The sequence below is a fragment of the Halyomorpha halys genome, unplaced genomic scaffold (assembly GCF_000696795.3).
Source record: "Halyomorpha halys isolate HHAL.00 unplaced genomic scaffold, Hhal_1.1 Scaffold157.1, whole genome shotgun sequence".
Lineage (NCBI taxonomy): Eukaryota > Metazoa > Arthropoda > Insecta > Hemiptera > Pentatomidae > Halyomorpha > Halyomorpha halys.
In genome coordinates, this window is record NW_027114029.1 from 511,769 (window position 1) to 529,126 (window position 17,358).

The 17,358-nt window shown below is 31.4% G+C and overlaps 2 protein-coding genes across 3 annotated transcripts in view; one reads left to right on the forward strand and one right to left on the reverse strand.

Annotated features, from left to right (window-relative positions):
* Positions 1-17,358, reverse strand: part of Atg16 (Autophagy-related 16) — a 556,547-nt gene that overhangs the window by 463,088 nt on the left and 76,101 nt on the right. The gene's annotated exons all lie outside the window — the stretch shown is intronic.
* Positions 1-17,358, forward strand: part of neo (neyo) — a 213,812-nt gene that overhangs the window by 147,989 nt on the left and 48,465 nt on the right. For both annotated transcript variants that reach the window (XM_014417416.2, XM_014417417.2), the window contains one exon: positions 14,883-15,084. In XM_014417416.2, coding sequence (XP_014272902.1) covers positions 14,883-15,084 — 202 coding nt within the window. The remainder of the gene's footprint in view (positions 1-14,882; positions 15,085-17,358) is intronic.

Consider the following 17,358-nt stretch of genomic DNA (forward strand, 5'->3'; position numbering starts at 1 on the left):
TTTCGTCCCGTTATCTGCCCAGGATCAAACCCTCAGATGCATTTTAAATGAGCATCTCGCGGGCCACAACGGATCAAAAAGCACACATAGTCAAATGCTTCAAAATATAAATAATAAGGCTAAACAAGTCCCAGTAATATAAGAAGTAAGTTGTATAACAGAAGTACCGATGAACACGCGAACACGAGGATCATGAACTAGCTCGGTAGATTCCTTCCGACAATCCATACGTCTTCCACACAGCCTAGCTCTACCGTTAGGAATCCCTTAATACATATTATGATAATGAGATTATGATATTATTCAAAACATTCCAATCCGTTATAATTCATCAGATGAATAACTGCTCCATTTCACATATTTCTAGCACAGCCGAAACGGAATGCGTAGAAATAATATTTAGAATTCCTCCGTTTAAAAAAAAATTATACATAGCTTTAAAAGAATGTAATATAAGAAGTTTTGAGAGTAAAACTAAGTTTAATAACCTTAGTTAAAAACAATATCTGTATTTTTGCTGAAATTAGAAACAATACAAAACATTGTTAATTTACCAATTAATAGCAATAAATATAGCAATTTAACTTATTTAACATAGCAATGGAGCATGCCGGCGGTAGCTATGCGAGCATCACGAGTACGTGATCGCGTGTGGCTAATTGTCATGCGTGCCTCGACAGCTTACACCCTTATTAGTATCCGCTTAAATACAACCCTTTCTGAGGAATATTTTGTTGTCACGGGTTGGTTACACTAAATGCTAAATGCTATTTCCTTTAGCAATTAAGAAATTTTTTGCCAAAAATTCTTTTATTATAAATACATTACTTACTATATCCGTTAGTGATTTACGTTTTTATTTATCATTGAATGACGAAATTACAAAACCAGAATGACTCTGCGAGAAATCCCCCATTAGACATCTACCATTCTCATACATTACAATTATAGCCGATGTCAGGGGAACAGTTATTCGTATCAACAATAAAACATTAAACTTAATTAGCTCTAAGCTTGACCCATTGGGAAATATTCTTTCTGTTCAAGAAATAAGCAATAAGACTCAGGCTTATTTTAATCTACAGGAAAGCTTTGGACTGTCAATTCATTCCCTTCCCTATATAATTTACATTTATTAACTTATTTATAATCTGTAACACAATACAAGATGTAAAAAAAGGACCTAGACTTATAACAAATACTACCAGGAGTGATATTTATAAAAACGTATAATTTCAATAATATGGAGGAAAAATATGGAGAGTGTACAATTTTTTTATTTTTATTTTAACAAAGTGGGTTTAATGTAGTCCTACATATTTTTTTCTTAACTTTTTTTTGGTTGGTATTTAATAAATAAATTATCTGGACTGAGGGAATTGAGTTTTAGGGCTCCACTAATCCATCGAATTCCTCTCGTATTCAATCCTAACAATCTAAAATCCTTAATGCTCCTTACTTTGTTGCAAATCAAACAATCCATCAGGACATGTATGTCCCAAAGGTTGACGATTTGACCAGAACCAGATACAAATACTTTCATGACAAATTTTCCAACGACCGATTTTTAAACCCATTTGTTTCTAGCCTGGCTTCCCCATCAATTACCTGATAATCCTCCTAAGCGTCTGAAAAGAAGATGGCCTCGAGATCTCCTCTCGAAATGTTATTGTATTTCTATCAATGGGTAGATTCGCCTAATGTTTTTATCATACACATGTATAATTAACATCAAATTTATATTTGATGTAATTTTATATTTTAATACACCCGTAAATATCAATATTACGTTTATGAAGGTACTTAAAGAAATTTTAAATACTGTCCTGGACGTTACCGGGAAAAAAATATGAGCAGTGAAGTATGACAAAGAGTACATGTAGTTCACCTGCAATCTACGCCAGGGCGGACATTACCGTAGCTGAGGCATGTAGTGGGTGCATTAAAGAGTGTAATTAAATACAAGCAATTAGGGAAGGAACCGGTACCGTAGGCGGGTCAGTATATAAGTAAATAGTAGTCGGGGCTTTACCGTTACTTGGCTAATTCTCATTCAGCGGTACCATTAGTCTACTATCTCTAATATCTCTTAGGATCTATCTCTACTATCCCAATTCAATATCATTTATTAGTGTTTTATTTAGACGAATAATTGTAAAATTATCTTTAGAAATTACGAGGAAATAATAACTAGGACAATATGCAAATTAACCTGAGAGCTGAACTTCTCGTGGGAACTTTTATGAAGGACATAATTGATTATTGCTGTCATTTAATCAAATATTAAATGTACTTAATTAATTAATTATAATGTTAATTCGTGGTAACTTCCTCAAAGGTGTTGCGTATGCATGTTTCAAATGATACAGAAAAAAGCAGTTTGTTAGCTAACAATTTTATAATGAAATGATTTTCTGTTTGTGTACAATATCAAAATAATTTTTTTTGTATTCTTTATAAATTTCAATACTTATGTGATAAGTTAAAAAAAATAAATAAATAAAGATCCCTCTTTCTGTGCCATGAATAATTTTCATTCATAAATCTTTTTTTTTTTTTAAATGCTGAGGTGAAGAAAACTTCCAATTATAATATATTATTATTCTATATTTCTAATGTTTCGGGATTCGCTCCATACTCATGTACTATTGAATCCTCATATTTGTCAATTTCTATTGTGAAGTTTTGGCATTTATATACATATAGTTTAATTTTTTTTTGAAAACTATATTATTTAAAACTCAATTTAAAGTACCTTCACTATCTTGGGGTAAATCCCCACAAGTACAAAACATAGAATAATAATAAATTATAATAGGAAGTTTCTTCACCTTCAGCATTATAAAAATTTAATATAATCAACTAAAAAAAAATCCAGTCATTCATAACGAATACATCAAAAACCCGTACTGGCATCATATTGTCAGCTAGTATGGAATATTCAAACCAGTTCAAAAATTATGGACTGGCGTTTCTTTAATCTTCGGTTCGAAATATGCAAATTTGTGAACAAAAGTTTTCCTAAAATAACATTTGAAAAAATCAATTGGGAAACCAAAACCCGGTGGGAACTTGCATTCTAAAGAAACTTAACCACATTGTTCGCATTTATTAAAATACTTAAAATATACATAGGAGGCGTTTCATTCCTAAACCAAACGAGGCCATTTCCAAATTTTATTATTTTATTATATTATATTCCAAAATTAATTAAAACATGAATTCCATCTTTTGAAATCCTTCCTTTATCCTGCTTTGTAATAATTTATTTTCAAAACTATTAATGAAATAAATAAAAAAATTAAAAATTAACATGGATGGTTTTGAGACGCAACGCCTCATAATGATGTAATAGTCATTAAAAAAACTATTTAAAAAAATTATTAATACAAATATATTTCATAAGGCCCTTTATTTTTATTTTCTGACACCTTTAACGTTAAACTATGCCCTTCAACTTCTTAAGTTTGCCGACTACTGGGTAAGGATGATTCAAAGCGTCTCGTTCCAGATGAGAATAGTTCTTGAGTAGCTGCCTAAGTGAAGTAGTAGCATTCGGTCAAAATAAATGTTATCCTTCAAACACCGCTAAGCCTACAATCGTTGACCAGGTCCTAGTAACATTTTCTTCAGAAAATATTTAATTGTATAAAATTTTTAATTATTGCTCTCATAATAAGATAGGATGCTTTTTTATTTTACTGTAAAAAATAATGTTTTTGATTAGTTTCAGAAATAAATAGAACATTCAAAACTAAGACTGTATTATTAATAAAATTTGAACAGAATAAGTTATACATATATTTTTAATTTTTTGAACACTTCGTGAGCTGGATGAAAGATTTAGTTTCAATACCATACGTAACAGAAATAATTATGTTTTATTTTGCTCCTCATATCAGATATCTTTGGTGTAAAGTCAAAGTAATTAAAATTAAGATTCTTTGACTTAGTCTTATTAAATTTAGAAATTAGCAGATAAATCTGCAAAAACGTAGTTTGAACACTATTCTCTCAGATATTTAAAAATACATTATAATTGTAATATAAATTGGTTATCAATACCCTGATTGTCAATTTTCTGATGACAACATAGAACACATAACTAGTTTACAAGGCCATATTAAAACATCATACAAGACATTTAGAGACAAATTTTCCGACCCCAATAGATTGTACAAGATATAAAAAAAGGAGCTGAATGAGGGATCTCCTTAGCTAATTAATGAAAGTCAGGAAGAGGTATCAGCGTGTACTGGCCTCTATCCTACCATTCTTATATTTTTTAATATATCAGATTCGCTAGTTGTCTTCAATCTTATGGCAGGTATGATTTTATTAAATAAAAAAAAATGTATAACCATGTCTGATTTTATAAACACAAATACTCATAGCCGTGCAAAACTCTTAGGTAGAAATATTATTAAGTGGCGATGATTGAGATCAAACACCGGCTCTATCGTGGGCCCAACACCTACCCGCATACAGGTGGAAATCCTGCCCCCAAAACACTATTTCCCCTAGGATCGATAGCAATTTCTAAACCCTGAGGACCTACTTTCATAGCCCATGCTAACGACGATAAGGGAGTAAATCGGATAAAGGGGACGGATAAAAGGCGGTAGTAAGGAATAACGAACTGTGAGATCAGAGGGGCCCCGGCCGGCGATGCTGACAGTAATTTCTCTTGAGGAGCTGAGTCACTGAATGTAGCCAGCTGCACAAGTCTGCAGGTCCACGCACCGCCCTTTCTCTTCCTAATGCACAATTCCAAGCCAATGGGGGAAATGAACATGCAGAATAGTAATCGTGCTTCAAAATAAGCTTGAGAGTTTTCCTTAAAATTAATTAAGTATGGTGTCTACCAATTTCGTTCATATAAATCTCCGAAAAAATATCGCGCGATCGAAAAGAAAAATTTAATTAAAAATAATTTCACGTTATATCTTTCATATTAAGTAAGGAAAGTTAATAACTAAAACGAAAGGGTTCTATTCTAATAACATCTGGCCGCGGGCAATTTTCTTTGCAAATCTTTCTGGTCAGACAATGTTGAATGGTCAGGACAACAGGGTAAAACAGTAAGATCCCTGTCTTCGTTGATATAATCAGTAAAACATTTTTTTTAGAAAGATAGAAAAAATTAATTCAAATACAGACCCTTATGAAGGTTTCCTCCTCTGATACAATTTCTGGAAACTTTAACAGAGAACTAAATTAGTAACACAAATATTCCAACTCTGCGAACCGAAATATAATAGGAATTTTCAATATTTGGAGTTTAAATGCTCCAGCAAATAAAAAACTTCAGATACTTCCTAAAGAATAAATAAAATATATTCACTACATCTAACGAAATTCTAAAGGACTATACAAAATAGAAGAGTTTAATTAATATGGGAGGCACCCCTAAGAACAAACCGACCAGGTTCGATGTTTCCCATGACTTTCTGATTAGTATTGGGAGAGCGCACGGACACATTTCATTCAAACTTCACGAAGCAGGCCCTAGGTAATAGAATTATAAGATGCTCCAAGAATGAACTTACCAACCTTAATGGAAAACTGATGTATAAGTCACAAATTTATGATGCATTTGGATTTATTTTTAATTATTAACTTCAACACATTTTTCGAAAAATTAATATTTATTTACTTAAAAAAAAAAATAATAAATAGTAATTCTACGATAGCATCAGCGGATTCCAAAACCAAGTCCAAAGGTTATTTACATATCAGTATCAAGGGACCGGAATAGATAAGATCATATGAATGAAGGTCAGCGGTAGCACACCGACATCTAAAAACGATAAACCAAATGAAGATAACATTTCTCAGATGTACTTATTGGCTTTCTTTTCCAGCAGCATATTCTCAGAGTTATAGAGAATTTTTATTTCAAAAAAGATTACTTTAATCTAACTGTTTTAGAAATACTTTAACTGATTACTAGTTCAACCATAGAAGATCCTATGGAAAAGTGGTTTTAAGTTTTTATTTTTATAAAATGGGAAAATGTAAAGTTAAAGAGAAGAGAACGAACAACATTACATAGGAGGAGTAACGGTTATCGATTTCAATTAATACAAAGCCTTTCCTGAGGACGGGAATAAAAGAAAAGGAGAATCAGAGCTGTAACTACAATTGCAACGGAACTGGAGCAATATTCACACTGCAAGGATGGGATCGTAAAAAAAAAAAATTGCCTCTAATCATGTCGCGTGCCAGTGACACAAATAGCTCATACCTCTGCTATTTCTATTACTTTAAAACGGTCTGTAATACCATGTACTTTATCGTATGCCATTCCTCTTTTATATCCCAAGGGACTATTTCACAGTCAGTGCATTTATATGCACTAACAGGAAAAAACTCAAGCAAGAGAATTTTGTGCTCCTCTTGTTACCGATAAAATAGTGAACATTTATACAATTATATAGGATTGGCAAAAAAGTCCTTTCTGTTTTTTTTGGGTGAAAGAAAACTAAGAATATTTTGTACATAATATTTATTTTAATTTACAATGTAATGTCCATTATTTTCGATTACCTTATCCCATCTCTCCAACAGCTGAATAATCCCATGTTCATTGAATGTCTGTGGTTTATTAGTGAAAAAGTGATCAAGACATCCTGTTCGTTTTCCACTATAGGAATTTTGTAGAGACCGGAAGGTTAACTTTAATTTCGTAACGGATTCACAGATAAATCTCGACCTTCCACTGCGGTTAGAATAAATTAGTTACTTGGCGGTAAACAGTTATGTATTATCCATTGGCAGATTGTTGTCCCTGATCTATGAGTCTTATAATTCCTATCATCGATCTAGTAAATGTTAAACTTTCTTTTTTTTTAAAAATGTTTTGTTACCCTTTTTTATATTTTCTAATTAAATTACTTTAACTGGTATATTAAATATTTATACTTATCTAGTAGAGTATATTAACAAGTGTTTCTCTCGACAATCCGAAAACGTGATTAAAGACCCATAGTGAAGTGTATATGGAAGCAAAATTCTAATAATAAATAATAAATATCGGTTGTATTGCTTATCAAAACTCTCTTATGGTCCCTTCACTTTAACTCTTCCACACAAACACAAATTTCCAAATGAGCTGATTTTTTGGGGCGGTTTAAGAACAAATTTTCCAAACTATTTCTGACCCAACAAAGCTAATTCTTAGGAGTTTTACAAGATCGGCAGTTCCTCCGCTAAGTAGCCATCAAAAGCACGAATTGAACACAACATGAACACGGCAGAACGAGAAACTTTTATCAAAAGCGGCTCAATTCCGTAAACGACCGTCCCGCTCCGACCCCCTTAACCGGAGGACATACCGTCGGGCAATTAGGTGACCCACCTCTACGGATCGCTTTATGAAAAGGATCGTTTATCCCCCATTTTTCAACAGAACCAGAAATCCACATTTCACACCCAGAATAGCCGGTTAAAAAGGGTGAAAATCCGAGCTGACACGACGTCTTCAAGAAATGGGTTAAACATTATATATGACAGTACAAAAGATCCCAACATAATAATAAATCACGAAAGGACGTTTAAATTTGTGAGTAAAAATTATTATGGCCATTAATGATATTAAGGTGTAAACAAAGTTTTACTACTTTTTCTCATTTAAAAAAAAAAAAAAAAACCTCAAAATATAAGCCGATATTTTCTATAAATTCTGATTAGTGATGCTTCTTACCCGTTAGAAGCCTCTCCCCCCCCCCCTCCCTCGCTATTTAAATTATCGAGTTTTATGTAACCTCTCAAGGAAATTGTTTTCAAGACAAACTTTAAACATTGAGTTAATGCCGGTAAAAACCAAGTTCTAAAGCGTGTTAAACTCTTTTTACTTCCAATTTTAAAACTGAAATCGGTTATTTCATAAATTTACGAGAATTGTATAATCCTTTTTCTAAACTAAGTTTTTTTTTTCTTACATTCTATTGCAGACATATTAAAGCTGCTTTTAGTCAATTTTTTTATAATCAGTCATTAAGTTTTTATATTTACGTATCAACGAGGGAAAAGGAACTGGAACAAATTAAATGGTCGTTTTTAGCTTTATTTGTTCTATAATTATGTAATCTTTTTAAAAAATTCCTCTTTGAAATAAAACTTAACGAGTTTCTGAAAAGAATAAATCAATATATTTCATGAATAATAAAATTGTTAGCTTACTTCAAAGTGGTGCAAAGTATATTTCCACTAGCTTTACAAAAAATACAGTTAAACTATTTTAGGAAAATAAATTTAAATGTTGTAATTATCCTAATAGAGAGAACCTTTTTAATTGTATTGTTTATAAAGTTAGTGGAAATGTACTCAGCACCACAGTGAAGTAAGAAATCGAAATTACTGTATTAAATATATCCTTTCGAATGACTTATCGCTGCTTTCCTTAAATAATAGCACATATGAACTGGACAAATTCCAGAGATAACACTGAAGACTTGGATTACATTCTTTACTGGAGTCTTTGTACAGACTATACCGAAGTTAGTAGGGTTGTCAAGTTAATTCGAAACTATGGTACATTCTATGGAGAAAGTTAAAGAAAAAATAATATATATTTTTTTCTAAGTTGTGCAACTATTAAAGCTAGTAGGGTTATATATATTATATATAAACTAAATTTAAAATAGATTGATATTTAAAAATAATTAAAATTCGAGGTGAATTTTATAAGATATGAATAATAAATTATTTTCGTTTCCTAAATCTCTTTAAGAAATTAAAAGATAAAAACATCGGAACCTTTATTACAAACACAATGGCCGGACGCTGTTTCATATAATGCACCCCACATGGTAGCCCACTGGCTAAAGTGAATAGCCCCATTCCGGTAATATCGCCCTTATTAGCAGGAGGGCTTTGATGAATACAAGCCATAACATTTAAGGTCCATCAGTCAAAGTGCCAAAATTAAATAATTGCTGCTTATTACGGCGCATCATCCCGGAGGGTTTTCTAATCACTGAGCTTGGGAACCGGGCTATTAAGGCCTTTCCCACACCTATACTTTCCTATTAGCTATTCGAGTTAGAAACAACCTAAGGATGTAAAATATTATGACCTGAAAATATGTAAAAAGGAATGAAAATGTTCGTGAGCCGAAGGAATGACATTCATCTGTTAAGGATCACTAAAGATGCAGGATAAGCTAAAGGATTTCCAATTATAATATTAAGTGTACAAAAAATTATTATCAGGAATTTAAACATCCAAATAAGTAGCATTTAAAAGCTTTAAAAATGGATAACATTATAATTTTAAAAAAACATAAAGTAGTTTATGTCACTAATAAGGATAAACGCACTCCATGAAATAAAATTTTATAAACCACTAATCGTAAGTCACAGCACATTCCTAATTCATAAGATTTATCTTAGCGTTTCCCACAGTACCAGAAGTATTCATGATATTGTTATAAATGTAAAAAGTGCTAACATGCTAAAGTATAGGATTGTGAGGAGCTTAATTTAAAGTACGTATTATATGTTAAAACCATTTAAATTTATAAATTAAATTGAATTTATAGTTAATCTGTAATCTTGTAATCTTTACGAGATAATTAGATCCCCAACAGATTCGTCACATGTTTCCTCCACCACACTTGTTCCTTTTTTATATTCCTAGTGCTACGTTATCTTTAAGATAGGCCTAATTGGATTCCTCCATTAAAATATCGAACTATGCAATTTATCCGTTGCTTGATTGTTTGCAATGCAAGTCCAAAATCGTGTTAAATATAAAGTATTTTATTGGTTAATAAGGTTGGTATTTACTACCTCTCAGCGGAATTGATCAACACCTAAATTGATTATTGATTATTGATCATATTTTCTTGTTTACATAATAAGCAGAGCTAAGATAGATATAGATACTGATATAGGAGAGCCAGGAAGCAGAAGTAGATATAGACCAGCTAATACGGTTATAGACTACTTTCGCCGGTGAAGTAATGCATTGCACCGGCAGATCGAAGAAAGCGATCGGTGTGAACTCACTGGAACCGACCTTCTAAGTACCAAGTGAAACTTGCACTCCTTTCAACAAAGTCCGCTCTTCTTCCCAAGTAAATCCATTACTATTAAAAATTTACCTCTACATCTAAAACAAACGATCTTCAATGATTTTTCTAGCGCACGAGACCTTTTCCTCGTTACCTGACTTTCCAATTACCTAGTTCTCCTACCGGGCACTTAAGATACAGTCCTATCTCTAGGAGCGTCCTGACCCCAGAAGAATACTCCGTGGTTATCCAGTACGTCGTTGATCCTGGTCGTGAACGAGTCGCCACCCGTCATGAGGAACAAGAATGCAGTAAAAGTACACAATAAGGAAAATTCCTAGGAAGGTGGTAGTTAGAAATCTAACGGTTGGAACTAAATGGACTCGGCGTTTCCGTTATTTCCAAATAATTAGCTTTTCAAAGTGCACGACCCGATGAAGGAGAAAAAAAGAAAAGATAAATGTTTAAAAGAGAATTCAATCTTCTAGGGAGTATTTCAATTTCTTAAAAATTAATGACCACTCAACCTTAAATAAAAAATAATACATAAATTTAACTTTTAAGGGCAATTAATATAATAACATATACAACGTTTGAAATAAACTGGTTGTGTGTTGGGAAGTTAGAGTCTCCAGCTTATGAATCTGTAAGCAAAGCTTCAATTTATCATTTTTTTTTTTTTTGTTTAAGGAATAAGATTTATAAAGAGGTTCATTCAGTCTCAAAGAGATGTATGAATATCTATTGGAAAAAATTAAATCGTACGTATCACAATCGGTAGACCTACAACATGAAAAATTTATTTTTATTTAACAAAAAAATTTTATTTAATTTACTTAACGCCTATTTTTTAACAAAATTTAGAATAAATAATAATTTTCTGAAAATATTCTTCTAAATATTAATAATAATAAATACACATATTCTTGAATAAAAAAAAAATTATATCTAAATGCGTTATTAAAAATATCTTTAAAATTATTTTAAAAAAAGAAAAAGATTTCAATTAACTTAGATAAACTATTAATGCACCATTGGCACGGTATAAATAAACATAATGTAAATAAACTAACTGAAAACAACGTAAAAACAAAACTGATATATTCACCAGTAACATAAAAATAACCTAATTCATTCATAACAAATAAAAACATTTCGTACATTACATAAATAAAATATAATATAAATTATATTAAAAGTAGATTAAAAAAATCGGTACTCACAAGTTCTACTTGATTTTTAATCAATGATAAAAACTCACCTGCAACAGAAAATGTTTTTAAAATATTACTATCAAAGGGTATCGGAATTAAATATTATTTAAAATCTAGAATAAATAGAAAATCAACGAAGTATTTAAAAACTCAATTTAAAGGAAAATATTATTGCAATATGAGTGAATACAATTAAAATTTATAATAAACGTTTACTTAAGGTAGATGGACTAAGAAATAACATCTAATAATATTTTGGCTTAAAAAAAAAATAACCTTACTATAAAATAATCAACAAGTTATCAGATTATTTTCTATTTGAGATGGTTAATAACCTTACGAAATACGAGTTATTATTATCTGAATTGTTATTGTGGAGCTATTGTTAGCTTCAATCTGTTTCCAAAGTTTTTACTGAAATGTAACGGAATAAATAAACATTTTCCACAGTGGTTAAAACTGTCCTTGCGATGGGTCTCTTCCTCTCATTCGCTATGAGTAGAAACAAAAATTCGAATCATAGAAAAGACATTCAAATAATACTAATTTTATTTTGCACATTTTGGGATTTTTCTATAAAAATTTTCACGTTTTATTATTTTTGGACTAAATTTTGATTTTCGTTTCATGAAATTTAATGCAATTTAATCCTTTCTTATATTACACACATATAGGTGTATGTATACCGTCATTTGTTCTTCTTTTTTTTTTTTTTTTCATTTTCTCCTTATTTAATTGATAGCTTAAAATTGACACATTTGAGGTAAAATATGGCTACTTGACATAAAAAGAGACAACTTAAATGTTAATAAAAAAAACAAAATAAGTAAACACAAGTTATAAATGCTTTTGGAAACGTATTAACCAATAGTTTCGTCGGGATAATTATGAAAAAGACCTAACTATATAAGTTCGATATAAAAAATCATTCAGTGTTATTGTTCTTAATTCTTATGTCAGACTTTGCTGTGACTATAAATTTCATATTTTTTTGTTTTTAACATTTTATAACCTTAACTATTTAAAATAAAAAAAAATAAAAAATTATGTGATCGATATGACCATACGTATTTATTTTTTATTAATTTTTTAAAAGTGTTTCTGCTTCGACTTGTAAATTTAATTGTTAATGATATATATGAATGTAAGTAAATAATTGAAAATATATGTGAAATGTCGAAAGGATATTTTTAATATTCCTTTCTACATAATGTATTCCATATTAAAATTTACATAGTTTTAAGACGTTGAAAAATTGAATTTCAGTCTTCATAATTGGATTATAAATGTTAAATACTATGTTCTTCCTTATAGCTTTACAATTATGGACAAATTTTTAGGTTTTTAGTCAGAGTAACTAAGTAGTTTTATGAATGTTTGCAAACGATAAAATTAATCATTGCAGAATTTGAGTGTTTTATACACATTCTGAGTTTTTACTGCAAGATGTAGGTATTTATACTGCAAATTTTTCGGTCTCTAAGTTATTGGATAGTCAAGCTTCCAAACGGGAGAGACAAAAAATATAGCAAATTTGAATTCTTGTCATTAACTTTTGTTCAATCCCATTGGAAATATCTTTAAATTTTTACAATAAATACACGAGAGAATATCATGTCATCCTTATGCTAGGACGAAAAGAAAACAATGCAAGATGTCTCATGAAGAAGATTTTTTAATCTCAAGATTACAGTTGCTTTTTTTTTTTACTTTAAAAGTGTTTCAACAACTATCAAAATAAATCATATTTAAAAGAAAAAATGTGAAAGGGTAGATCCGTTTGTAATTAATTTTAAAATATTACAAGCAATAAAGAACTCTCACTAGCTTTTTAAAATATATTTATGAAGGATAAATAATAGTGGCAGGCTTAAAGCAGGGTATTAAAGCTTAACGTATTTATTCATGGATGGTCAAAATAAGAATAGAAAAAACATTAAAAAATAAGAAAAGAAAATATCTCCCACTCAATAGAACTCATAAATTGATACTTAACTTTCTACCAACTGATCTAATCGGTAAAAAAAAATTTATATTTTCATATAACTTACATGTTATATAACACCTCAAGTCCGAAAAAGTATCGCGCATTAGAAAAATAGTGCATAGATTTAAAAAATCTTAATATTCTTAGCTTTAATTTAATAACTAATCTCAAGCTGATTTCATTTTTTTTTAATTCGATAAGTTGAATAGTAGTAGAATTAATGATGAGAAATTACATGTTAAATACGTAATCCTGAAACTTTACTGCGTACTTCAAACATATTATGACAGTAATAACCTGTCATTGGGTGAGGAAAATGATGTTTCCTCGTCACTGGCATTGAAACCAATGGAGGCTGGGAGAGTGTGCTGCATATTACCCTGGATAATAAATCATATTTCAAGATATTAAATCAGAGATAAACATCTAAATGGATATAATGTGAAAATGATCTTAGTATATACAGTAAAAATATAATTTATAGCGAAGCGTTAAACAAAAAACAGTGAGTTATTTTCATACCACTTTAACCTCACAGAATACATGATGTATTTATTCTACAAGAACTAACAGATATTTTCTTTTTAGTCATTTTTTGTTCGTTTGTAATGTTGCTATCCCTGTTGTTTGCAGACACAAAATAAATAAGAAAATAAAGTAAACAAATGTGTGATGATATATGACAGCGAACAGCAGGGTTGAGTATTTAGAATATTTGCTGATAGCAAACAAACGCAGCTGAATAGCCCATTAGGGTCGGGACAGAGGCACAAACACTACTGCAGCTGTTATGTAAACATCCAATATTCCAGAAACAAAGGATGTGATGTGAATTTTGCTGACTCATTTGTCCAACGTTGATGTTTATCCAGAACATTTAGCACACCATATGCATATCCTTGGACGTTCATTCTAATCTTGGCTATGTAGCATTATCTCCCCCTCTCCTCCTCATCACAAGCCTGAACGCGAAAATATACGACATTGGAGGAAAGAACTAGGACATCTCGTACGGGCAGTGGGCCGAACATCTGTTTCCAATACAAACCAAATCGACGGAGCGGTCCTGCTTAACGTAGGCGGCCAATGGACACAGAACACTGACCCAGACTCGTGCCCTTTGTCGGCGACACTTCCACCTCCGGGTCCAACGGAACAACTCCGTAGGAAGGAGATTACCGGAGGGCGTGACTGGGCATTTCACTCGATGACCGATGGGGGTTTAATAGGCACAGCCTTCATGATCATTAAAAGAGCTAGGTCCCGTGCCACTCTCGTCGAGATACAATTCACGCAGTAATAAAGGTCATTCAGTTCCAAGCATTGAGGTTGTAACGGATAGAATTATTTATTGAGAGCAGTACTTATACCTTAGTTTAACAACTTCAAATTACATCTGATTTCAAGTAATTCTCTATAATCTTATTCAGTAAACTATATAGCACTATATTTTGAAACAATTCATGTACTGTTCAAATAGCCATTTTAACATCGATGTAATACCAAGTTAGTAACCTATCCAACGATTTTTTTAAAGTAAACAAACTCTATATTTCAAATTATAAATTCTTTCTTAGTAATGTTATACACTAGGCTTAATATGTCAACATTCCCACAATTCACTGTTAATTGCTTCCACTAATCGCAGTAATTTTACCCACAGGGGCACTGACCAAGTCGCAATTCCCCGTCTTCACCATCTACGCCCAGAAGATATGCCTTGGTATCAAACCTTGCGAGAAGGCATGGTGCTTCGACCGTGTGCAAGGCTACAAACTCTCAGGATACTCCAGGAAGCGCCACCCAGCTACATCAAGGCAGGAGTGTCTCGAGATGTGCATGGGGGAGCGAGAATTCAACTGCAGGTAAGGACATCTTTCTTCAAGTTGTCATTTTTTTTTTTTTTTTTTTTTTCCCCAGAAAAAGACAGAATTTTAAATAGAAAGTTATAAATGTTCATTTTAACTAGGTTGGATAATGCTTTGTTTATTTCTTGAAATTATGGATGAGATCGATCATTTCAGATGATTCTTCCGCTTCAAAACTTAAGTTCAACTAATTCAGAACAGAAATTTTCTTACATCTAAATTAAGATTTGGTTATTACATTGAAAGTTTCTACTTTTGTCATTTAACGGTCTATAAAGTAACATTATGGAATCAAATAATCAGGTACTGATGCAGGGGTCAGGTACCAACTTTATTGTTGGTGGTTGGGTGGGCTATTAGAGGACCTTCGAATCACAAAGCGGAACCACGGGCGAAATAAAAAAAAATTATTCCACAACTTTACTCGAATTCATAAACAAATAATCCAATTATCCACGGGGCTATTTCACTCTTTTTATTACGAATAAATCAATTAAAATTAAAACAAACAAAAAATTTGTCTTATTTAGAAATCATTTGCTTTCACTATATAGTCATAGATAAACAAATCTAATTAGAACATTCGATAAATGTCCGCACAAGCGGGGAGGTTAATCTCCAGGAGGGTAGTCGTCCCTCTTCTTCATAACTTTTTTTACACTCACTAATTCAGAACTTGATAGTTATTTCAATAAATGAGCGATGGATTGTATACTTATATACTCAGTAAAACAACAAAACTGTTTTATAAAAAAAAAAAAAAAAAAAAAAAAAAAAAGGAAAATATTTGACAAAATCAATACAAAACAAAGCTTCCCAGTAGAACTGATTTAAAACTTTTTAGCGGCAGGGAAATAAAAAAATTTACAAGATTGAAGTGGCAAGCCTTCAATGAATTACAAAAAAAAAACTATTTGTAAACGTGAATCATGTCAACAATAATCAGATAAATCTATTATTACTATTGTATTCAAAAGATCCAAGCTTTGAATGTTGTGCGTAGGGCCATACATTTTTCTCTCAAATAAGAACATTTAAACAAAAAGGATATTTTAAAAATTATTTATCTATGCATGAAAGTGTAAACTCGCTTACGAGCATGAAAGAAATGTCATTGCTCCAGACGAATAATAACACAAATAAAATTTTTAGAAATTGACATCATAGTATAGGCGGGCTCAAAAATTTACCAACATTATGCGTTATTTAACCCGCCAACACAATAAAGTTAATTTATTTTATATTGGGTCTTCCGGACCAGCGATACTTTGAAGAGCAACTCCTTCAATTATTATATCCACTTATGATATATATTTTTATTTTATCAATATAAAATAAAAAAATTCAATTAATGTAAATACAATCATAAAAGCCAGAACTAGTAGATCTATTAACGTGTTCAACTAGTTGTAATAGTCATCTAGTGTAGTTTCGGTTTAGTTTTTTTAGTCATAAAAACCTTTCAGAGAACTTCTTAGGATATAACTGTAACTAACATATCTAAGAAAATTATGACTTAAGAACTTTGACCCATTTTCCCCGACAGTTCGTCTAGTCCAATCCCATACGACCCGGAACACAACTAAAACCCTCGAGACTATAAAGATAATGATAAGAGAAAGAAGAAATAAAATACTCTAAGGGTCCTAAGCCGGCACCTGTAACGCATCCAACGCTTTGGTTTAACATATAAACGGCTTCCTTTCACCACTAACGGTTATAACGCGGTCGAAACCGACATCGTAAATCCTACGGAACCGCCAGTAACTCGCAAAGGAAACTGTAAGCTATTATATTTCGTACAGGATATTTGAGGAGCTACACCTTGTAAAACCCCTAACTGTCTTGTTGGCTCCCGGCCTAAGTAGGAGTGTTCCACAATAACATGCGATACTTTATTAGTCACAACCGGAGCCAAACGTGTCCCGATTTAAAGACTTGAAAAAGAGGCATAAAGCAGCTTCACTAAACCCCTTTAAAATGAGCGCAGGGTTAGTAAAAAACTTAACATGCTTGTACTGTGGCAACATTGTCTTAACTTACAGGCGATTAAATTTAAAAAAAAGAAAAAAAGAAATGAAACCTCGCCCAACACCCCGAGATCTATTTTAGAAAATGTATGTACAGGATTAGGAAAACCTGAGTTTCAATGTTCGTATCTAAATTTAATTCAAATAAATTATTATTTCTTCGATAAATCATATTTAATAATATTGTAGAAACAGATATAAATGAAATAAAAATTATTATTTCTTCGATAAATCATATTTA